The sequence below is a fragment of the Elgaria multicarinata genome, chromosome 6 (genome assembly GCF_023053635.1).
Source record: "Elgaria multicarinata webbii isolate HBS135686 ecotype San Diego chromosome 6, rElgMul1.1.pri, whole genome shotgun sequence".
NCBI classification, from domain to species: domain Eukaryota; kingdom Metazoa; phylum Chordata; class Lepidosauria; order Squamata; family Anguidae; genus Elgaria; species Elgaria multicarinata.
This window is the reverse complement of record NC_086176.1, coordinates 82,626,256-82,651,496: the sequence shown is the minus strand read 5'-3', so window position 1 is coordinate 82,651,496 and position 25,241 is coordinate 82,626,256. Positions and strand designations below refer to the sequence as shown.

Sequence of the window (25,241 nt, the reverse complement as noted above, 5' to 3'; positions counted from 1 at the left end):
CATCAGCATGTGATCCCCATGCACTGTTCTTGATTCAGCAAAAGAGATGGCGTGCACAACGTTGCTGCATTGGGACACAGGGGCAGGATGGAAAGTCTGCCCACAACTACCCACTGGAAGGCCAATGACAAAGACCCTGGAATCTTGTTTCAGCAGGTGAAGTTAGAAAATCTTGCGTTCTACTCTGTCTCCACTCTGAAGTTTATTTTGCCCTGAAAGAGTGCAGACTTGGGTGCACCTTCTAGGTTTTTGCTCAGTGACCTTACTATATCGCAAAGCATTGACTTGGCGCCAAAGAAAACCTGGCCATGACACATGGCTCCAGGGAAGCTGGGTTCCAACCATTCTGTAGCTATCTGTGAATTAGGTCCTCAACATAACATGGTTGTTTTGAGGATAAACAAATAAAAGATTAATGAATAAAAACAAGATCTCGGAAGCTTTTTGAAAGAACAAAGTGTGTTTTCTGCAGCAGGGTGGAGGAAAGGGGAATGATCTAAACGTTCTGTGCTCTCACATTGAGACGAGAACAGAGACAATGGAGAAAGCCAATCAATTGTATCATAACATCACGTGCAAAAGGAATTAATACTGAGAGATAAAATAGAGGGGCCATAGCTCAGTGTGATAGACCACCTGGAGCGGATCTACACAGTTATATGAAACATCGTTTTTTGAGTCATTAAACATATTATTTTATTATGATTTTGTACGTTCCTGAGCACATGTATTTATTAATACGTTTCTTACCTTTGTGTTGTCTGTAAATATCTGCTGATCTGGGCCACACAATGTATTTTTTATCGTTGTTTTCTCAAGTCCCCGTCTGCTTATTGTTCCTCCCACTTCCTCTTTTCTTCCATTGTCCCTCCTCTGAGAGAAATGGTGAAGGTGGAAAGATTTCCCCTCTTTCCACACCTTGAAGCTTTTCCTAAGCTGGACCCATGGAGGGAGGGAGGGAGCCTCCAGGCAGGGTTAGGGGATTTACCTTACTCAAAAGTAAATCCCATTGATTTCAACTGCTAACGTGACCTGCTGCCCCTTGGACTGTGCTTAGAGGGGAGAGAAATGGAGAGAAGAGGGGCTGGAAAGATTTCCCCTCTTTCTGCGCCCTTTTCCTAAGCACAGACCAAGGGGCAGCATGTCATGTTAGCAGTTGAAATCAATGTTAGCAGTTGAAATCAATGGGATTTACTTTTGAGTAAAGTAAATCCCCTAACCCTGCCTGGAGGCTCCGACGGGACGGGACTTTCCTTTATCCCATCGCGTCGGACGTGTGGATAGCAGCATGCCCGGATTTTAAGGTAGGTCTAGCAAGGCCCTAAATTGCACTAAACACATGGATTAAGCAGTACAGAGTGAAACATGTTTAGGCTTGTCCTGCAATTACTTATGCCTAAGAACTTTCCCTCAAACTCATGGAAGGTAATACTTTGATCTACTATTCAATGACGCCCAGGATCTGGTTAGAGACGTCAGTGTTGGCAAACGGCTTTGAGATTGTGTGTGTGTGTAAAATTTCCTAGAAAGTCCAGCACTATCATATTTCTTTTCAGAAAAGGGAATTTCTCAGTAGTGAAGGGATTTCTTGCGGATTTATTAAAAAGAAGTTTGAGAGAATCAGAGGAATCAAATTTATTCAGGAAGTTTGTGGTTATTTATAACTGTTATAATAGAGGCTCCAATAAAATGTATCCCATAGATTAGAAAGAGTATGAACAAACCCATGAGGGTGCCAGTGTGGTTAAATAGCTTCCTTTAAAAAGTGGAATTCTCACCAAAATGAGGAAAATTTAAAAAGCAGACAAAGGTCTAATCTACACCAAGCATGATATATAGCACTATGAAAGTGATATGAAAGTGGTATATAACAGGCAGGAACCACACTACTGCTTTATAGCAGTATTAAAGTGCACTGACAACTGTTGGGGCACATTGACACATACCATACACTGCTTTCATACCACTTTCACAGTGCTATATCCTGCTTGGAGTGGCTCCTGCCTTTTATAGTGAGTAAATTCTGGCTGGACATCAGGAAAAACTTCCTGACAGTTAGAGCAGTATGACAATTGAACCAGTTACCTAGGGAGGTTGTGGGCTCTCCCACACTAGAGGCATTCAAAAGGCAGCTGGACAACCATCTGTCAGGGATGCTTTAGGGTGGATTCCTGCATTGAGCAGGGGGTTGGATTCAATGGCCTTAAAGGCCCCTTCCAACTCTACTATTCTATGATTCTATGATTCTATAAATGGGGCACCTAATATCTCTTATCCAGCAATGCACACACTTAGCTGTGTGGGCCTGCCCAACAAATAAAGATGATTTGTACTATTACTAGGGTGGCCACTTGAGAATCTACAGAAAAGAGGATATGCAAAACCAAAAAAGAGGACAAAAGGGGACATCAATTTTCATTAATTTTGCATATGCTAATCTATACATTTATTTATTTATTTATTTATTTATTTATTTATTTATTTATTTATATTTATTGTATTTATATACCGCCCCACAGCCGAAGCTCTCTGGGCAGTTTACATATAGATGTAAATTTAGGAATTTTTATAATTTAAATAGTAATAACGTACATCTCACCATCATGGCGAAGACTGTGACCAGGTGGGCTGTGCGCTCTGCTCAGTCTGCTGTCCAGGTGCTGTTGATGGGCAACATCCGGGCCCGCCTCGTCCTTCTGATGGGTCTTTATCTTTAGACCAGACTTGGACTGATCAACCCTTCAAATAGAGGACTGTTCTCTGTAAAAGAGGACACATCACCACCCTAGGCTAGCTGTGACACTGCCCCATGTTTGGGGGGGGGGAACAGGTTGGATTCAGTGAACAATTGTTACAGCATTGATTAAAACACACACACACACAAGAGAAATAGAAAACAGAACCATCCATGAGATCCATGGATCCGTTAAATCCAGACTTATTCATGCTTCAAGCAGGCCCACTGAAACCAATGAGGCTTAAGCTAGTCATGGGTAACTTGTCCCATTCATTGTCATGGGTCTGCTCTAAACATGACTAATTCTCCAAACTGAGAATTGCAAAACAGTAAGTAGCACTAACAAGTAAATGTCTTAGAGCACAATCCTATGCATGTTTAGACAGTAAAAAGTCTGACAACTTCCAGCATTCCCCAGCCACCCATGCTGCCTGGGGAAAGCTAGGAATTGTAAGGTGTTTTTACGGTCTAAACATGCATGGACAAAAGGAAGACAAATAGGTAGCCAGGAAGTTCTCTTTGGGCAGGTTGTTCAATAATTTGACCAAGAAAGCCGTGTTCTGTATGCAATATGAAACACAGCCTGTCTAGCAAGCCAAACTAGACATGAAGTTAATTGCATGTATGCAATTAACATGCACATTTTAAAATAAATAAATAAATAGTAGCTCCAGGGAGGCTGAGCAGCATTGTGATCACAGGGTGTGGGGATGCAGAACAGAGGAAGTCGTATCAGACCCTTGGTCCATCAGGCCTGGCATTGTCAATACTGATTGGCAGTGCCTCTCCAGGGTTTCTTTCCTAGCCCCACCAGGAGATGCTGGGAATTGAACCAGAGACCTTCTGCATACAAAGCAGTTGCTCTACCAGTACGCTATGGCCTCTCCAGAACTTTTCCCCTTAATATGACCCTCATAAAAATCTCCTTCCAGCTGCTATTTGCATTGCAAGAGAAGCTTCCATTGGCATCTATGGAGGCTTCCCTCCCAAAGCAAATAGCAGCTTTTAGAAGTGGGGGAACTTTTGTCAAAACCATGCTGGGGACGGGGGAGGTGTACACTTTTATTTGCCACCCCCTGTGGTCCTGGTCTGGTTTGGGCCTTGGTGCATGGCAGCCTTCCCCAATCAGGTGGCCACCAGAGATTTTGGACTTCACCTCTCATCATCCCTGGACAGCATGACCAATGGGCAGGAATTATGGGAGTTGTAGTTTAAACATCTGGAGGGCACCAAGTTGGGGAAGTCTGGTGTGTGGGCTGAGATCTATGGGAGAAAAATCTGCATTAGCATATGCAATTTCGAATCTAGCAGGGGACAAACAGGCACTAGCCTCTTTAATATTGTGGCATTGTTTGAGCAACTAACACACACACACCCTTTGTTACAAATATATTATTCCAGACAGCACACTGTGTCCTGGGACAATGTGATTGCTTCCGACTTTGCACCAGAAAATGGCAACAGAACTTTGAACTTAACATCACTGTCTTTTCATATATCTTTTCACCACAACCATAAGACAGTTTAAAGTAGTATTGTTCTCTATCCCTTAGACACAAATGCCTTCTGGAGCCTGTGCAGATGCGTTTAAAGCAGATTTGGCACAAAGGAGATGAATTAATGTAAGTACAAATGCTGCGCTATTGATTCTTTTCCTAAATGCACATTCATTCAGCGGACATCGTACATTAGGCCAAAATGCTAATGCACACTCCAGGCTCGAATTAAATTGCTGGGGAGAGCACAGCAGAACCCAGACTTTGAAGGGCATAGCCAGATGGCTTCAATTTAGGGCACCGGCAGAGTTATTTCAGGACCAGGCACTCGCTGTCTGCCTTCTAGTCTGCTGACAGTGGCCATGCAAATTAGCATATGGGAAGATAGGAAGCTCCCTTACCCCAAGTCAGATCTTAGGGCCTCCTAGCTCAGAACTGTCTACACCAGCCTTCTTCAACCAGGTGCCGTCCAGGTGTGTTGCACTGAAACTCCCATAATTCCCACTGAGAATTATGGGAGTTGGGAGCTGGCTGGGAAGTGTAGGAGTCAGAGTCCAACACACCTAGAGGGCACCTGGTTAAAGAAGGCTAGTTGACACTGATTGGCAGAAGCTCTACAGGTTCTCGGGGGGAGGTGTTGTTGCCCAGGAGAGGTGCTAGGGATTAAACGTGGTTACTTCAGCATGCAAAGGATGAGTTCTACCACCAAATGACAGGTTGTGGAAGAGGAGTAGAAGTGTTTCGGAATATTTCCATCCTTCTTTCCATATTTCCATCCTTCTTTTGGGACCAGCATTGTCAACCAACACATCTTGGTTGACAACTGGAAATGGGAAAAGAAACATACGTTAAAGCTAATTGATGAAGTTCGCTTTTTGTTGTTAGTCCTCCAAGTGTCTAGTAGTGTAGCACTTTGGGGCCGCGGGGGAGGTTAAAGACACAGATTCCCCCCCCGCCGCCCTAGCACACTGCAGATAGTATGCTTAACAAACACTGAGTCATTGGGTCGGTGCCCAGGGCAAGCACCGAGTACGCCTACACCAAAACCCTGCCCTGCAGGGTCCCTCGCCAACTGAGAACTGAGCAGTGGCTGAGATAGCTGGGCTTGGATGGGTGTGAATATCCAGATGGACATGCCATGATGCATTGAGGATGGGAGCAAACTTCCTGCTGGCCAAGCTTCCCACTGCCACATGTGCTGGTCACAGAGCCCCACTGGCTGCACATTTGATGAACATAAGCAGGGGCCCTACACACTGCTGCGCAATGGGGAGGAGTGATGCTGAGCCCACCAGGATGCCCCCTTGTGTGGAGGAGCTTGATGCTTGTACATCTGTATGCACTTAGCACTCCTTCTCATGCTCACTAAATGTGCAGCTGGGGCCATAGACTAAGTCTGCCTAGAAGCAACATCCTATGGACTGAAAGACAGATTTGCATCTTAATCCCAGGGATGTGGAGGGTTGGCTGTGGGTACTCAGTGCTTAAGAGAAGCTTTTATCTGCTCAACCCCCCAAGACTGTTCCGTCTTCTGACAGCTGGCCCATTCAGTGTGCAAAAAGTCGGGTCAGCTGTTGAAATTTCCACAATTTTTTTTTTTTTTTTTGCATAAAACACATTTGCGCAAATTTTGGCCTCAAATTGCAGCCATAATTTGTGCAAATGTTGCAAATTTGCACAATTTTTGGGCCATAATTTGTGCAAATGGAACTCGCTGGCACCACATTGGGGATCTAATTCATGCAAATTGCACCTGTGGGTGCCATGTTGAGGAAATGGCAATTTTAGGGTGGGGGGAAATGATAAAGTTCTTAGATTCCAGGAAAAAGCCTGTGGCTTGGCTTATAAATGCAAACAAAAATTGTGTGTGTGTGTGTGGGGAGATCTGGTGACCCCCAAATGGGATGGATTTTTGTTTTATTTATTCATTAAAACATTTGTATCCCACCCTATATCACTAGGATCTCAGGGCAACATACAGATAAAATTGGAAAAATGTAAAACAATAAATATACACAGCTAACAATGTATTAAATCAATAACAAACAAAAACCAGTTTAAAAGTTTAAAAGCAATAAGAACAATTAAAACAATTAAAACTAAGGCTGTGCATTGCCTTGGATCTGAATCCTGAATCTGAGGCAAATCGGGGTGATTCAGAGGGCCTCAAAACAGATCCCAAGCGAATTAAAACAGATCTGAATCAGTCCGAAGCAAATCGGCATAGTCCGAATCGATTTTTTCAAGCGCAGACAGCCTGTCTGTGCTTGCAATGTATTTTTTGTTATAGTAGGGAGGGGGGGAGGAGGAGTTTGGAGGGGAAAACTGGCTATTAAGTGACAGCTTCATCTCCCAATCCTTCTTAAGTCTCCCAGTTCTCTCCAGCAGCCTCCAATTACAATGGTGGAGAAGGGCTTAAGGACAATCAGGAGATTGAGCTCCCTTTGTCCTTGCTCATTGTGGGTTAGACTTTGTAGGAGTAGGGGGTTTGGGGCTGGCTAGCTTAGGTTTGTTGTTGGTGTGTGTTTTGGGTGTTGGTACTTGGATCTTTCTTGAGCCTTCCCCCTTCTCTCACTGTTATCTCTTGCCTCTATTTCTCTTTCTGCTTGTCTTTTAAAACATACAAAATTTATTTTAAAAAATCTCCTACTTGTTAACCTTTAGTGTGTTTGTTCCAATCCTTCCCCCTTTCTCCACCTTTTCGCTGAAAAAGCAAATTTTACCAATTGATTACATGAATACCACTGCACCAATCTATCTGAAATTTGGCAGACAACACCTCCACAGTGTCTGTAAGGTTTCCAAATTTCATGTTTGCATCATGAAAAATGGACAAGTTATAGCTTTGAGTAGTTTCCTTGAAAAAAGCAAATTTTACCAGTTGATTACACGAATACCACTATACCAATCTGTCTGAAATTTGGCAGATATGAGCACCTCCACAGAGTCTATAAGGCCTCCAAATTTCATGATTGTTTGCATCATGAAAAATGAAAAAGTTATAAGTATTTCTTTTTTCCAATGCAAGTCTATGGGAAAATGAGAAATCCGAATAATTGGATCTGAATCGAATCAAAACAGTTCCAATCAGTCTGAAGTGAATTGGCCCCTATTCGGACCTTCCAAATCAGGATCTAAAGTGAATCAGGGGGTCCGTGCACAGCCCTAATTAAAACCATGTGCAACCTTGGAGAATTTTCATCTTCAAAGGCTTTAACAAAAAGCCATGTTTTAACTTGGCGCTAAAATGAAGCCAGAGGCAGTGCTAGTTGGGCCTCCAGTCGGGATTTCTCTGTGATGGACATCCCTACTCTGGAGATCCTATTTAAATACCACCCAGCAACACACAGTATGTTTAAGGCCTAGTGAGCAAGGACGGGAAAGGCTTTAAATTAAAACTGTTACTTTTTCTTTGCAGGAGGCTAGACGATGCAAGAGGAATTCAACACGATGAAGAAAGAGGACACCCATTGCAATATGGATGATGTGCACCTCCTTCCCTATCCCCATTGCTTGGACCCTGCTCAGAAGTTGGACTTATGTTCACCCCTCAATGAAGAGTTCAGAACACAGCTTGCCCAGTTTGCATATGGCCCTCCCTCAGAGTTGACGAACTTCCAGGGCTCCTTTGAAGGGGGGTCTCGTAAGCGTAAAAGCATGCCCACAAAAATGCCTTCCGCCGTCCCGCCAGGAGATCCCACGTCTCCACTGCACAGATCTGAAGACGACGCCCCTGGAGGCGCTCCCAGCCTGCCTTTAATATTCCAGCCCCACCACACACAGCCAAAGTACAACGCTCACATGATTGACCTGTGCCACCTTGGCTTTCAGTTCTACAGAACCCTGGAACACTTTGGAGCGCACCCTGTCAAGGAAGAACCGATACAGCCGAATGTGCTGTGGCCTGGACCACCACCATTCCTGCAGGCTCACTACCCGTACTATCCCAAAGTTCACCCTACCCTGATGTTCCCTTTTATTATGCCCCCTGATTTTCATTTCAGAAACCCTTTCCCACTGAAAAGGCCTCCGGAGCCACCTTTCAGGAGGGCTGAGCTAGGAGAACAAGCCGACAACAAGCAGAAGGTGGAAAGGGTGGATGTGAACATTCAGATTGACGACAGCTACTACGTTGACGTCGGAGGGGAACAGAAGCGCTGGCAGTGCCCCATGTGCGACAAGTCGTACACCTCCAAGTACAACTTGGTGACCCACATTTTGGGCCACAGCGGCATCAAGCCGCATGCTTGCTCTCGCTGTGGCAAGCTTTTCAAGCAGCTGAGCCATTTGCACACCCATATGCTGACCCACCAGGGCACCAGGCCTCATAAGTGCCAAGTGTGCCACAAGGCCTTCACCCAAACCAGCCACCTGAAGAGGCACATGATGCAGCACAGTGACATCAAACCGTACAGCTGCAGGATCTGCGGGAGGGGCTTTGCCTACCCCAGTGAGTTGAAAGCCCACGAGGCCAAGCATGAGAACGGCCGGGAGAACATTTGCATTGAGTGCGGCCTTGACTTCCCCACCTTGGCCCAGTTGAAGAGGCACCTAACCAGCCACCGAGGGCCAATACAGTACAACTGCACAGAGTGTGATAAGACATTCCAGTACCCAAGCCAGCTGCAGAACCACATGATGAAGCACAAGGACATCCGCCCGTACATCTGTACCGAATGTGGCATGGAGTTTGTGCAACCCCATCACCTCAAGCAGCACTCTTTGACTCATAAGGTAAGTCTGTGGGTGGGTGAGCCCCCCAATGCACCCCTGTTCAAGCACTTCGAAACAGAGTGCTTTTCTATATGAGGTTGTTAACTGCTGGATCTAGTTTCAGTTTCGTCACAGAATTGAGATCCAAGTTTTACACAAAGAGTTTCTCCGCCCCTGCTTTCCTGCTGCATAACCTCTAAATGGAGCTGTGCTGTAGCGGAATATCGCAATTATACAAGTAGGAAAATATCTTCTCTTTTGCTTTCAGTAATAGTATTCCATTTTCCCCACTCTAAAAAATCCCAGGGAAAGTGGACTTAAAAGTGAAACTGGAGGATCATGGCGTTGCCTAAAGAACCCGTAAACAATAGTGAGTAAAGAATCATGAGCGCATAATAAATGCCTCATGTAGAAAAGCTCAAACACTAAGAGCTCTATTCAAGAATTAGTTTAATTTAATTCCCGTTCATTTAAATGGGTCTACTCTAAGTAGGACTAACACTGGCGACAACCTAATATGTGCAATCCTGTATCTGCTTATCTAGGACTGAACCTCACAGGACTCAATGGGGCTTACTTCTGAGTGGACATGTATAAGGATTGCACCATAAGATTGCACTGCCAAACACACCTACTAAGAAGTAAGCTCAATTGGACAAAGTGGGATTTATTTTAGATGCAAGATGTATAGGATTGCTTTTAAATGCTGAAATCCTACGCAGACTTTCTTGGGAATAAGCCTCATTGAACTTGATAGGACGTACTTCAGAGTAACATGCAAAGGATTGCACTGCAATATTCATAATTTGTCTTGTATTGACTGCATGAAAAAATACCAACACATCTATTATAGAAACAATGAAAAGTGATTATAGAACTGTTGCATTTCTTGATCTGTAATTTTCTTTTATTGAAGTTCAATGAATTATTATTATGGTTACTATTACCTTTTGTAAACTGCCCAGAGAGCTTCGGCTATGGGGCAGTATATAAATGTAAACAACAACAACAACAACAACAACAACAACATTTTAAATCACATTACTTTTGTGGAGATAAACATATTATATTTCCCTACAATTTAGATTAATTTGCCCTGAAAATGCTTGGAAAAGAAATAGTACCACTATAAAAGAAGTATGAAGGTTTGGGGACAATAATAATGAGGTTTACCCTTCTGCATTGGTACCATTTGCACTATTACAAAAATATAATAGCATCTATAATCTAGGGAACATAAATGAAAGTAAATATAATTAATTGATGGTTTGAGCACAAAAACACAAACTTCATTTGTCAGTGTGACTGGCATGGTCTAGACTAGGGTGACCATATGAAAAGGAGGACAGGGCTCCTGTATCTTTAAGAGTTGTATTGAAAAGGAAATTTCAGTAGGTGTCATTTGTATATATGGAGAACCTGGTGACATTTCCTCTTCATCACAACAGCTAAAGCTGCAGGCGCCCTGCCCTCTTTTAAATCTGGTCACTCTAGTATAGCTCCTGCACCTTTAACTGTTGTGATGAGTAGGGAATTTCCCCAGGTTCCCCATATATACCTGCTAAAATTTCCTTTTCTATACAACTGTTAAAAATACAGGAGCCCTGTCCTCCTTTTCATATGGTCACCCTAGTCTAGACTCTATGGATATCTCAATTATCCTTGGGTTTTTAGTTAAAAATCTTTTCCATGCTCAGTCATCCAGTGAAGTAACAATATTCCCTTCTTACCACCATTTGCACAGTTTTTGTGGCCTGTGATGGAACTGCAATGAATTCATTGAGATTCCCTTTTTGCCAGCAGGTTCTCGGACATGTCTACACCAGGCAGTTATCCCGGGGTTGTCTCTAGGTTGTCCCTGTGCATCCAAACTGGGGATGAGCACAGACTTTCCCCAGAATAACTGAAGCCAGGGATGTCCTGGTTTTTCTGTGGCTCCAGGACAACCCTGAGGACCGTGGTTGGTGTGGTGCAGCCTCCTGGGTCCTCAAACAGGCATGGAGCTGTGTGGGTTGGTTCCATGCCCATGAGGGTGGGGGGGCAGTAATTTCACCATCCCTGGGATGGTGGGAGGTTGGGCACAGAGTTTGGCAGGGGGGTTCCTTACTTTTTCGCTGCGCGCAGCTCCTCTTTTTTTTAAAAAAAGGTGCTTGCGATGTCCCTCTACCCTTCCTGGATGTCAAGTGGATGTATAGACACTGGGGGGTGGTCGCAGAAGCAGGTGAGTCCACGATTCTAGATTCTACAATACAGGATTCACTTTGACATCCAACTATGTCTAAAAGGCCTGCATTGCTTAACATTTTGTTGACCAACATAAGGACTGAAAACATATTTAATTAGAATACAAGAAAAAGATGTGACAGTTGTTCATTCCCACTAGAGTGAGGAAGTTGAACCTGTTGAACTGCTATTAAAAATAAATCACCATAATTGCCACACTCTTCAGTTTCTTCCTGGCTCTTATATTTTTCAAGGGTGTGAAAGAACACAAGTGTGGGATCTGCGGCCGGGAGTTCACGCTACTTGCCAATATGAAGAGACATGTCTTAATTCACACCAACATCAGAGCCTACCAATGCCACCTGTGCTTCAAGAGCTTTGTGCAGAAACAGACTCTCAAAGCCCACATGATTGTCCACTCAGATGTCAAACCCTTCAAATGTAAGGTGAGTGCTTCTCAAGGCAGGCAATCAAGATGGGCTCTTTATTGCATCTGTTGAATTGTTTATGGATGTCACTGATGTTTCAGTTTTGCTATGTGGTGGTGATACTTTAGTGGATAATTGTTTTAACTGATTTAAATTTCACATGTTTTAACTTTGTTTTAAGTTTCCTTGAGACTTTATTGTTTTGAAAAAGGCATCTAAAACCTTCTAAATGAAAATGGTGATGACGAAACAAAGGCCAGATCTACAACTTGTGTCAAATCATTATGAATGTGGAATAAAAAGCAGGAAATAACTCTATGAAAGAGATATATAGAATGTGTATGTGCCCCAAGAGTTATCAGTGCACTTCAATAGCACTAGAAAGCAATAGTGTAGATCTAGACAAAATGGTACCATGTTTAGCTTTATAAGAAGGTACTGGGGTAGAGGGGAAGGACTCATATATATTGCAGAATAAATAACATAGCTGCAAAATAATATAATCCCCATAGCTAGAATTCTTTATTGATTTCCTGTGGCTTCTGTGATTATTTAAGCCTATTTATATAAATGAAATCTAAGCACCAGTACAACTGAATTCATGGCTAGGGTGACTTTTCAGTGCATTAGTAGGAAATCTAAATGATGCCACCCTCCCTGGGGTAAAGGTATAAATTAAATAGCTGTGCCACCCTTTAGTGATGCCAATTATTGCAGCAGCCAAGATGGCAGACCTTGGTTCCTCTCCAGACATGATGAGGGCTCTGAAGCCTGCCACACATCGGCCATGCCGATTTGTCGGGCTAAGTGCAAGGCTTCCCTGCTCTGGAGTTCTAAACATTTACATTCAAATCACAGATACAAGGAATGAATACACATAGATGTGCACACACACATATACACGGCAGTATCTGTAACATGATTAGTGGAACTGAAGTTAAGGACAATAGGCAAACTTAAATAGCTCTAGTAAAGCTTGTACATTACACTTGTGCAACCTATTGTGCAAGTGGTTTCATAATGGGTTGCACAAACATGGTTGCACACACATAACTTTAGTTGGATTCTAGTTTGGAACCTGGTTTCTGCTAGCACAACATTATTTGCACTAGAGGAATGACACAGTTGGATCCTGCCCAAATATACAGAGAGAGAGAGAGAGAGGGAGAAATGAAATGTTAATTTGGGAAATATCTTAATATGTCACCATGGAACCCAGAGGCACAGAGGTAATATGATACATTGCTTATAGCAGCTTTCCCCGACCTGGTGCCCTCCAGATTGATTGACTGATTTACAGCATTTTTAACCCTAATTTTTACAGCCCAAGAAAAGGCTCCCGAAGCAGCTTATAAAGATTAATATTAAGACAATCCCTGTAGTCAGTCTTACAATCGAAAACACATGACAAAAAATGGAAAATGGATTGGGAGGGAGGAGGAAAAAAGAGAGAGCAAAACTCAGGCACCAGTTCTTAGTTTCAGCTATTCTTTCGGGCAGGGAAGGACGCAAATAAGGTCCTTGCAGCTGTACCTTCTCTGACCAATGTATGGGGCAAGGTTGTTCTCTCCCTTGCCATGATGTTCTTCCAGAGAGGCAGGACATGAGCCTCCCAGTGGCCCCTTGGCTCTCTGGGAAATGTGGGAGGCTGGAGCCTGCAGTCCCAGGGGACTCTCTTCCTGGGGGATGATGGTCCTGCTAGCTGTGAGTTATGGGAGTTGTAGTCCAATACATATGAAGGGTGCCAGTTTTGGAATGAAGAAACAATAGAATACTGGCGTGGTGACATCCTCTCCCAATATTTTACCACTTTTGGACTCAAGGCCATTCCGGCTGATGAACCGTCAGCACCATCTTGTTGCACTCTTCTTTGGTTCTTGTGTCCTTACCCTAAATGACGAAGCTTTGAAACCAGAATGTTTGACTTTTATCTTCTTTATTTCCTTTCAATTTTATTCCTCATCTTGAGATTGCACTTTTATAGCTCTTAGTGTAATTGCTAGTCTGCTGATGATAAATATATCTGACATTTGCATAGCACATTTCATCCCAAAGAGAGGTCAAGGATGCTTAACAATTTGATATACCGGCTAAACACATGAATCAATCCATGCATGCTGCAGTTTTTATCAGGACAAAATACAAATGATGCCTATACCTTAAGGCAGGAAGTATATTAACAAAATTGAATAAGGTGGCATCATATTTCAAACAGCATAAACTCCAGTTTAACCTGCACGGTCATGTCAAAATTAATCTCCTATGAGTGTGCATCAGTTTTTTCATGTGAATGGCCAAAACCTCATGGCAAGCTAAAGAAGAATACTATGTGGGTGAAATCCTGTTCTTTGTCTACATCAAAAACAATGTCTCAGCCATCCTCTCTAAGGCTTCAATCCTATACCTGTTTACCTGGGAGTATGCCCACCTGAACTGACTGGGACTTACTTCTGAGTAGACATGTATAGGACTTTACTGTAAGTCTATCATTATCCTCTAGCTCCATCATTAAAACCCTGCTTAAGGCAAGATAACACGTAGCTCAAGGATGAAGTAGAGTTAGTTTATATTTGAGGGTTTTGTATTCTAGACCATGTTCAGATATAACAGCCATGAGATAACTTTGGGGTTTTTTAACCCACGAATAAGCTCAATTTCCTGGGTTTGGACATCATAGAATCATAGAATAGTAGAGTTGGAAGGGGCCTATAAGGCCATTGAGTCCAACCCCCTGCTCAATGCAGGAATCCACCCTAAAGCATACTTGACAGAATGCCTCTAGCGTGGGAGAGCCCACAGCCTCCCTAGGTAACTGGTTCCATTGTCGTACTGCTCTAACAGTCAGGAAGTTTTTCCTGATGTCCAGCTGGTATCTGGCTGGACATCAAGGTAACAACACTTGAATGCGGCTCTCAAGAGTTGTTACTGGAAACAGAAAGCAGCTTAATTACTGGTGAAATCTCCATTACAACTGAAGAGTTCCATAAGCTGTCATATGTACTTTGTGTTGCACCAGGGAAGGAGCGTTCAAGTTTTATGCAAGGCCAGCCCTACCATTATCTAGGGTAAGGCAGCCAACTCAGACAGCAGTTTTTGAGTGTCATGAAAGGGCAGCAAATTATTAGTTATTGATTTATTCTTATTTTATTTTTACGGCCAGGGGCAGAGGTGCTTGTGGGATTTTCTACCTCAGGTGCCAAAATAACTTGGTACTATGCACCTTGATTTGGGGGAGAGGGTGCCATTAGGTGCCCCACCTCAGGAAACCAAATGTCTTGGGTTTGCCTTGATTTTATGGCTTCCATTTGAAACATGACCATACGGAAAGTGATGTGGTTTGAACACAGGTAATGGTCGTATACAGTGTGACAAGCTCCATCTGCCCCAAATTTCCTCTGCTATAAAAATGCAATCAAGCTTTTCATCGATTGTGCATTTCCACACAATTCTTCAGCTATTATTTCGTGGCCTTCCGACTGACAGAATATGAAGCACGACTTAAACGTAAGGGGAATGTTGTAGTAAGCAGCACAGATAGGGCTGGGCCAAGACATCTGGTTGCCTGAGAGGAAGGACAAAATGGCGTCCGCTCCCATTCCATGTATAAAAACCAACCAGACTAGCAGTTGAATCTTACTGCAACATTGGTGATGGAACAGCATTCTCCAGTGCACCTGAGGGAAATATGCGAGCTTAGGTGGCATAGGGTAGCTCCCATGACACACACAGCTCTGTCCTTCAACAACTCACCACCACTCCCTGCCTCTCAGCATGCCGCCTCACTCTGCCTAATGGTAGGGCCAGCTCTAAGTGCTGTGCAACTGAGCATGTTCCATCAGCTGGTGACAATGGGTGCTTTCACATGGGCAAGGCCAGTCCCAAATGGATGTACTGTAGCATCTCTCTAAGAGCATCATCACATGGGAGGAAATTGCATTTGCTTACCGTCTCTTCTCTGCCAGCCTGATTGTTCCTCATTACTTTTGAAAGAGGAAGGAAACAACATGCACATGGCCCATTCAGTGGGCCATTTTGATTGCGCTGCTTCTCCTGCACACAGCAGGACATAGCGGCAACTTCCGTCTTTAAAAATAAGTCAGATTTACTGGGGGTGGTTTTGTGGCATGAAGAAGGCTGGAAGGGGCAAGAGGGGTGCAGGAGGCAGTTGACATAATGAGAGGGACCCACAAAAATCTGTGAGTGCCCAGTAACAAGCATGCAATAATACACTCATCTGATGGAACTCCCAGTTAAATATATGCAAAGCAGTCAACATGCTTTGAAGTTGCATTGAGGTAATAAACAGGAATTGAAAACCATTCAAAATTCATGTGGATTTCGTGCAGAGTGTATGCCTGTATTAGTTTCCTATTCAATCAGCACTCCAATGTTACTGCTACGTAGTACATTGTTTTATTTCTACTCTTGGTCCTCAGTTATTATCCATGGTAGCTACCTTGGGATCCACTACCTCTTAGGTATCAAGAAATGCCGCCGCTACAGACAAGATATTGGCTAACATCTGCTATACCAAACACACACACACACACACACACATCTTTGGGGAGGACAAATTCTGTGGCAGGATAGAGGAAGAGAATCTCTGCTGAGGCATCAGCGGCACTCTGTCCAACAGAAGCCCCACTTTCATTATTTCTCTCCATCAAAAAAGGTGCTGGTGGGAGATAAATTGTGTGAATGGAGCTTCCCAGGCATCGGATACTTTCTCCATATGCCTGTGGCAATAGGATTACTTCATGTGGGAAAAACCTGATATGAACCAGAAGACAGATATTGCACAGTTGTATGTTGTGTCTCCATTTTACTTTGCAGAGGAGAGTTCTCTATGCAAAGGGCTTTTTAAAGCCACCTCTAATCAGTATCTGCCACTCACAGGATAAGATGTTTAATATTTTATGCCCCAGGAGTGTTGGTCCCAGGGCCTGGTCTGAAGGCACATGAGGCAGACACCTTGCTAAAGCTAAGCAGGTCTGGGTCTGGCCAGTGCTTGGAAGGGAATTCCATGTAGCCACCTTGGGTTCCACAATGGAAGAACGGTGGGATACTACAACTATAATCAAGGAATTAATAAAGATATATATAAAAAAAACCATAATAAGGGAGCACATCAGCTGCCTTGAAGCAGGGTGGCCATATGGAAAGGAAGTCAGGGCTCCGGTAACTTTAACAGTTGTATAGAAAAGGGAATTTCAGGTGTCATTCGTATGTATGTAGTATAGTTAGAGTGGCGTGTGGCAGAGGGGAAAAAGCACCACTGAACAGGTGATAGACAAGAGACAAGCTCTGGTGCTATTGAAAAGTGTAAAATCTTTAATAAAATCTTTTTGTATCAAAGGCTTGCCGTTTTGGATTAAAACAAAATCCTTCTTCAGGAGCTACAAACAGATAAGATTTGAACAGTTAAAAATACAAAATAGCTAGAGGGACAACACCGATAATGAAACAAACTTTGTTCATTTTTTGGTTCTTTGTTACTTTAAAAAACAACAACACATTTTTTAAATTTTGTTTCTCAAGGGAACAGAAAGTTGTTTGATTGAGGTGTTGGACTTGAGCTGATTAGAGTGTCATAGGAAATTTTTACAATCTTTCTCCTGGCAGGGATGGCCCTGCAACCACCTCTGCTGAGGGCTCAGGCTTCTGTGAGGCTAATGGCAGTCCTGGTCTGGGGCATCCTGGGCCTCTAGGTCCTCCTCTGAAGAGGAGTCCTCAAGTAGGGGCATGACAGGATGCCTGGAACACACAGCTATCTCCTCCCACAGAGGGCAACAACCAGGAGTCTCACTGCTGCCCCCCCCCTTGACACCACTCAGCGACTGTTGCCTGAGGCGATTGCTTCACTCTGTCTAATGGTAGGGCCGGCCCTGGAGGCTGTGATTGTGTAGCAAAACACCCACCTAGACCCCCAATATTTTGAGTCAGGGGTGTTGAACTTCTTTCAGCCCAAAGGAAAAGGGACTTCTTGGGGTTGGCATTCCAGTAGTGGGTGGAGCAGCAGGCAAAAGGGGGCAGGGCCAAAGGCAAAAAAAAAGGGGGGGAGAGAAAGCAAGGCCCAAACACTAACAAGACCAGCCTATTTTAGGCCAAAGCTCTTACTGCCAGTAAGAAAGCCTTAGGAGAGGCATTTTAAACTTTAAGAATGGGGGGGAAATAAAAGGAGGTGGGGTCAGGAAAAGTGGGTGTGGCCCCTCTAGGGAAGACTGAATTGGGATCCCAGTGTTGTAATACTTTGGTGGTGGTGGTGGGGAATTCTGTACATTTTAATCTTGTGTAAGCTACTGCGAGCCTTATGGATGAAGCGGTATAGGAATCTAATTAATCAGTCAAAATTATCTATGGGAGGAGAAAGGCACTGATCTAACAACCACTTTTGCCACGTTCAACTGTCAAAATTTATGGAGAGTGCCTGACATGTCTGTTACAGGAATTAATCTGCTAATTTCATTCCACACACCACGTTCGTGTTAAATCCTGAGAGACCTGTTACTAAAGGGCGTGGAATAAATTGACAAAACAAACAAATGAATGAATAAATCAGAAGGAAATTAACAGTGATGCCTGGGTTTGAGGGAGCAGAGAATCAGTCCCTTTTTGCCTGACTGGAAAAAAAAGAAAAGAAAAAAACACCACATAAAATATTTGGGCTCAGTCAAGCCTCTTTGGCTGGCATTCAGCGAGTTAAAGCAATGACCAGATAGCCGCTTTTTGGCACCACACTCCTCCTCAGCAGAAGGAAGGATATAGCTGTACGAACTGCTCGCTTAACAATGGCCTGACTGTCCCCAGGGAATGGCCTGCAAATAGATTTCATCTTGCTTTCTCTTGTACTTTTCGGAGTTTCCTGTTTTCTCACGGCCCTTTTGGACAGTTTACAGTCTTTCTCCCTCTCCCTCTCTCTTACTTTCAGGAAAGGAACACCCTTCTTATTAAACCTTCAGGTTTTTTATTATTATTTAAAGAAGAATACAAGGGAAGAACAGCACAGCAGTGTCCTTTCTACCTCACGGCAGGCTGCAGCTTTCTTTGACTTGTCTCTCAGAGCAAAAGAAAACACCCGGCTTTCCTACAGAGCTAATCACAGCTACCCAGAGGCTGTGTGTGGCTTGTGAGCAGAAGAAAGCCCTTTGTCACTCACATTTCCTTACCCTTTTGGTTTTTCCTCTCTAAAGATCAGTGCTATCTGCTGTCTTTTATGCTAGTCCACCCAGATGTTCTGTTTGATCATCATCATCATCATCATCATCATCATCATCATCATCATCATCTCAAACAGTCATACAATTTTTGCTTGCAGGTTTTGTCACTTTGCTAATGTACTGAATCAAGTCTTCCCTACATGAATCCTCCTCCCCCTCCTTATCTTCTGCTATTAATTCAGTCCTGCTGTCGTTGTCAAAGATTTGAGGGCCTTTGCTTGCACGTTGGGGAAAAAAGGTTACATTTGACCATTGTATCCTAAGGACATAAGACAATAGGAAGAGCCATGCTGAGCCAGACTGAAGTCCATCTAGTCCAATATTCTGTTGACACAGTGCCTAACCAGAGGCCACGGAAAACCCACAAGCAGGACATGAGTGCAACAGCACCCTCCCTCCCATATTCCTGAGCAACTGAGTCATACTCCCTCTCATACTAGAGGGAGCATACAGCTGTCAGAACTAGCAGCCATTGTTAGCCTTCTCCTCCAGGAATTTGTCTTTTAAAGCCATCCAAATTGGTGGTCATCACTGCAACTTTTGGTAGTGAATTACACAGATTAACTATGTGCTGTATGAAGAATTGCTTCCTTTTATCTGTCCTGATGTTCCCACCAATCAATTTAATGAGATGTCCCCAAGTTCTAGTATTATGAGAGTGGAGGTGGGAGGGAAGTCTCCCTCTCTGCTTGCTCCACACCATACTGATCAGTTTAATGCTGCTTCCTCCTGATTTTATATAGGTAGTATACTAAGTTAATCAACATCCATGGAGCAATTCTGCAACTAACCTAACAAAAAATATTTTATAGATTTTTTACTCATGGGTCAATAACTTGGCTAAAATGTGCTTTGAGCTAGATTTACAAAACTGGTGCCTACATTATATTTGATTGTCTAATTTTAAGAAGGGGTAACTATTATTAACTATGATACGTAATAGCTCTGATATTCTCCATGAATTTGTCAATTATCCTTTTGAAACCATCTAAGCTGATGTCACTGCATCTTGCAGGGTAGGCAACCTGGTGCCTGTCAGATGATTTGGACAACAACTCCCATCTGCCCCAGCCAACTGGACTAACAGCGGTTATGGGAAGTGTAGTCCAAAATATCTGGAGGGTATCAGGTTGCATATCTGTATGGTAGTGAACAGTGTGAATCATTAAAATGACAGTAGTGTCTTAGGCCAGATCTACACCAAGCAGGATATAGCACGATGAAAGTAGTATGAAAGCAGTATATAAGAGGCAGGAGCCACACTACTGCTTTATAGTGGTATTGAAGTACACTGACAACTATTGGGGCCCATGACACAAACCATATACCGCTTTCATAGTGCTATATCCTGCTTGGTGTGGCTCCTGCCTCTTGCATACTGCTTTCATACCGCTTTCATAGTGCAATATTCTGCTTGGTGTAGATCTGGCCTTAATCTCACCATCTCGACAAGGGAATGCATTGTAGTTTTTTGTGTAAAGTATTTCCATGAAAGCGAAGCATAGCCACTTGACAATTCCATCTGGCTGTAGATATGTGGTAGTGGTGCATGTACCATGCAATACTAAGAAGGGCCTTATGCTACCATAGTTATCAGTAGGGTGACCATATGGGAAGGAGGACAGGGCTCCTGTATCTTTAACAGTTGTAGAGAAAAGGGAATTTCAGCAGGTTCTGCATGCATACAAATAGCACTTACTGAAATTTCCTTTTCTCTACAACTGTTAAAGATACAGGAGCCCTGTCCTCCTTTTCGTATGGTTCCTGTGCAGAAGGACAACCCAGGACTCAGAGTACTGAGTGGGTAGCCCAAGCCAACTTCAGTTTCTATGCCCATGCGAAGATATTTCCTTTTGGCCATTACATGCCAACAATGTTTCCAGTTTGCATCAAACTTTCTTCTTTCCCATGAAATCCGAAAGTTTTGTTTTGCAACAAAGGCAAAGAACTGCACACCCAAGAGAGCCAAGGCTCTATTAAAGTCTCTTCGGTGGGTTGTGAAAGAATGGCTCCGGGTGGGGTTGCTCCCGGCCACAGAATAGAGAAGCATGACCAAATCAAAGATTAATGGAGGAACGGAGGCGTCATGATGCCTGAACAGGAAATGCACAGCATTCCTCTTCATCTGTTTTATTTTCCTGCAGAATTCTAGGCATTCTTTCCATTACCAGTAGAGATCCCGATTCTAACTCCATCCTTCCCCAGTTTTTGCCATCTTCTAAAATGAGGCAGCTCAGCATCTAGGATTAAACCCTGCCTGAGCTTCTGAATGTGTTTGTAGAATTCCTCAGATATGCAGTGGGCCCAATTCAAACACTGCCTTGCAACAAACCTAGGTTTGCCATCAGGGTGTCACAGCCAACCTCTGATGAAAGTGCTTGGTTGTTATAGGCTAGATGAACAGCTCGTGTCAAATCATCATGAACGTGGAATAAAAAGCAGGATATAACACTATGAAAGTGGTTTATAGAATGTGGTTTGTGCCCCAACAGTTATCAGTACACTTCATTGCTGCTATAAAGCAGGAGTGTAGATCAAGCCGTAGTCACACTTTATATTTTTTACAGGTGCACTTAAAAAACAAACAAACAAAAATCCTCAGGAAGATCCCAAATACATTCTGTAGACTAGTAGTTCCATCCTAGTAGTATCGACAGCCCAGTCCTTTGTGAGTGGCAACAGCAGTGAAACCCAAGCCCACCACATTAAAGACAATCTGGCCCTGTTCAGAAAACACCTTCCATGGTGGTTAAGGCTTTTTTGTTAACAAAAAGGCTTTAACCACCGTGGTTTGTGGTTTCTCCTGAACAAGGCCTCTGATTCTCTCCTTGGGGAGCTATCCAGTGATGGCTGAATTTTGGCCTACTGTAGACTGAGGTACACAAATTGAGTACTCACTTGCATTTGGCTGACTAACTGAAAAAGACTAGAGGTCAGTTTATTTCTAAGATATACCTTGACATTTTGCACCTACGCAATAAGCCATAACCCTATCATTGTCCCTTGGCTTCATTACTCTGTGGTTCTAATTTTTTGATCTTGCCAACCGTTCTGCTAATGCCCTAATGCATGTTGTTAAAGCTTTTGAAATATGTCGGTATGTCTATGGGCCAAGCACTTTCCATGTGGCCTCATTTGAATCAGACCTCAGTCTGCAAAGGCGCCCCTATCCCCCCCTTTTTACGTTGCATTTACTTGACTAGCAATCTATTCATCTATAGATCCAGATTTAAGGAAGGTGTGCGTATAGCTTTATAGCAATTGGTTCATTGTTTTTTTATCAGTACTTATCAAAATTTGCAAATGTTTTCAAACTCAAGGTAGAAAGAACTTGAGATTTTAACAACCTGAATGGAAGAGAAAGCAAAACTCAACAGATATGTTTACATAGGCAGAGGACTTTGATTGCCTAGCTCTTAAAGTCTGGATTTGAATCCTTTTGAATTTAACCACGTTTGTGGTGCTAAATTAAGGTTGCCACCTCTCTTTTTTCCTGATGTCTTTGACAGCAACGTGGCAGGCAGAACCAACATTCCCCTCTCCATACTGGGAAAAGCTGCACCTGGTGCAGAGGGATGAGAATTTTGTTCGGTTCTTTTTTATAAGAACCTGCCAAAATTTGCACATTTCTTCATAAACGCGATGGAAAGAACTTGAGGTTTTAAATGTTCAAATGTGGGAGACACCCAGACTTGTCTATCCCTAGTTTACAGTCAAAAGAAACTGTTCAGATTTCTCCTATAAGCACAATTCAGAATGTAAACTGCAGAACTGTTGAGAAGCTATCTCAGTTACAACACGCTCTGTCTCAAGAAAACAAACTGATCTCTTCTGGAAAGTGTTTCTGTAAAATAAATCACTTTGATTGTCATTGGTCTTTTGACAGCTGTGCGGAAAAGAATTTAATCGAATGCATAATTTAATGGGGCACATGCACTTGCATTCCGACAGCAAGCCATTCAAATGCCTCTACTGTCCCAGCAAATTCACCTTGAAGGGGAACCTCACCAGACACATGAAAGTCAAACATGGAGTCATGGAAAGAGGATTTCGTTCTCAAGGTAAATGATTGGCCACCCAACTGACTTTGCAATAGATCCAGTAATATCAAGAGTCAGGTGCCTTATGCATCTAACTGACCCAGATCTTGTAAAGTGAAAGGAGACTATGTGGGGTAGCAAAAACCAAGAAGGTGAGGAAAGACCATATTTTGTCCTGTTGTTGCCCAGGTGAAAGAAACTTATCTGACATGGAAGCAATCAAAAGCACTGGAGGCTGGTGACTATGATGTCAGTGGGGTGATAAATCTGCTCTGGGTTTTAGATCCAGTCAGAGCTCTAAAAGAGCTTTGCAACTTGAGAGTTCTGAGAGTTCTGACTGGTTCTCAAACCCAGAGCAGATCTATTGCTCCACTGACATTGGAGTCACCAGCCTTCCCTGAATTAAGTGTTAGAGCATGTCACACGCCCTGCACTGGCTTTTCAGATGTTAAGTTTTCTGATTCTTAAAGGGCTGTCCAGATTTATTGGCAATCACTGCTCACAACAAATACTGTCGGTTATATAACTAAGATCTCAGCTTTAGGAGTACTGCAGGATTGATGCCAATAATTCCCTGTAAATGTTTTATAATGTATCTTGCAACTGATAGGTAGGATAGCAGCATAGATCTTTCCCACTCAGCTCCATGCATTGTTGCAACTATAAAATCAAGTTGCTAGTCCTATGGACGTTAAGCTACTTAAGTATGAGCTTGATTTGATACATAAAACCAAGTAGACTGAATTGAATTTCAAATATCTTACCTGAATTTGTTTGTAGAATCACGTAGCCCTGTAATAAAGATAAATGTTGTGTTTAAGATTGTCCATCAGCATTAGGAGTCAGAAATGCTATAGTCTATGAAAGATATGGGGTGGGAGATAGGGAAGGAAGCACTGAATATGGGCAAAATTGTAACAGAAGCACTTTCAGTGTTTTCCACTCAGGAATCACAGCTAATTAGCATGTCTAAAATCTGACGAATTCAAAAGATGGGGATTTTGCACATTTACATTACAAAACATGCCAAACTGCCTCTTTCCACATTGAACTAGCAAGCACCAGCCTCGTTGCACATATGTTGGTTTATGCTAGTGCAATGTCTTCAGCACTAGCACTGGGACATCTCTGGATACTACCCAATGTTAGTCTGACTTATGTCCCATTTGTTTTAATGGTACGAGCATTCTGTCCCTATGGGACAGAAACTAAGAGTTCAGTTATTTTAACTTCAAAATGGGTGTGGATCGGTGAATGTACCATTTAACCTAGCAATCTTTTTTTTTTTTTTAACCCTCCTAGGACTTGGAAGGGAACGAATGAGAACATCACAAACTGAGTCCTCAAGAAGTCTGGAACAGGAAGAGCCCTTTGACCTTTCCCAAAAGAGTCAAGGGAAGGAGCTTTCATTTCATTCTGATGGTGAGAGTGCCAAAGGAAGTTCATGTCATGAAGAAGAGGAAGACAACTGCTTTGGGTCAGAGCGGTACAGCCCAGGCATGTACCACAGTGACAACAACAAGCCGTACATTCTGCATGATCTTCCGAGTCAGTCGGAACATGAGATGAAAGACTTCAGAGAGTTATACTTTGATGGGAAAGAGAAAAGGCTGGATGGAAAACATGGAGAGAAGAATGAAAACAAAGGGAAAGAAAGCCATGAGGAGAGAGACTTTATGAATAACAATGAGGAACACCTGAACTTTAGCCATTTTGAAAATAATAGAATCACTCAGTCTCTTTCTGACTACCTATACTTTCAACACCGAAACAAGAGTTTAAAGGAACTGCTGGAAAGGAAAATGGAAAACCAAGCTGTTTTTCTGGGTGTTTAAATGGACACATGTACCTTACCCTTGGGAAAGAAAGACTCATCCATGGTTTTCACTAACATGAGCTGTAATCTAACAAGGCTGGCAAATGATAAAGGGAGAATAAGCCCAAATTCACAGAAATAATGTCAGACCATTTTCACCTGTCATTCAACTGTTCTTTAATTTTGTCTGTTTTTACATACTGTCATAGATATTAATCTAATCTATAAACCTGTTTCTCCCCACAACATTCTGGCATGGTCTGCATATGTGGCAACATGAAGTGAAAGGGTCTTAAGGCAGTAGAATAGATTGCATATGAGGGACCACATTTTTGAATGCTCCTAACATTACTTCAGAAATGCCAAGTTTTTGTTTTGTTATACCTGCAGGAAGCTTAGTACATGGGACACTAATCAAAGATGGCAGCCCCAACCTGCTATCTGAAGCAGCACTGTCAGCTCTTACCACCTCGGGATTCTAACATTTGGTTCTGCTGCATGTGTAGACTAGACCAGGCCTCTGTCCCATTCACCTAACATTCTGACACATTTTAGTAGGACCAAGAAACAG

General features: G+C 43.0%; 1 protein-coding gene across 2 annotated transcripts in view; it reads left to right on the top strand.

The window, feature by feature from the left end:
- The window catches only part of ZNF366 (zinc finger protein 366), a 40,751-nt gene extending 15,743 nt beyond the window's left edge, over positions 1-25,008 (top strand). The window contains exons 2-6 of one of the 2 annotated variants that reach the window (XM_063128634.1): positions 4,291-4,359; positions 7,652-8,967; positions 11,424-11,615; positions 22,701-22,875; positions 24,157-25,008. In XM_063128634.1, coding sequence (XP_062984704.1) covers positions 7,663-8,967; positions 11,424-11,615; positions 22,701-22,875; positions 24,157-24,689 — 2,205 coding nt within the window. In that variant the 5' untranslated portion in view covers positions 4,291-4,359; positions 7,652-7,662 and the 3' untranslated portion in view covers positions 24,690-25,008. The remainder of the gene's footprint in view (positions 1-4,290; positions 4,360-7,651; positions 8,968-11,423; positions 11,616-22,700; positions 22,876-24,156) is intronic. The other variant, XM_063128635.1, reaches the window with a different exon arrangement.
- The last annotated feature ends 233 nt before the right edge of the window (positions 25,009-25,241 follow it).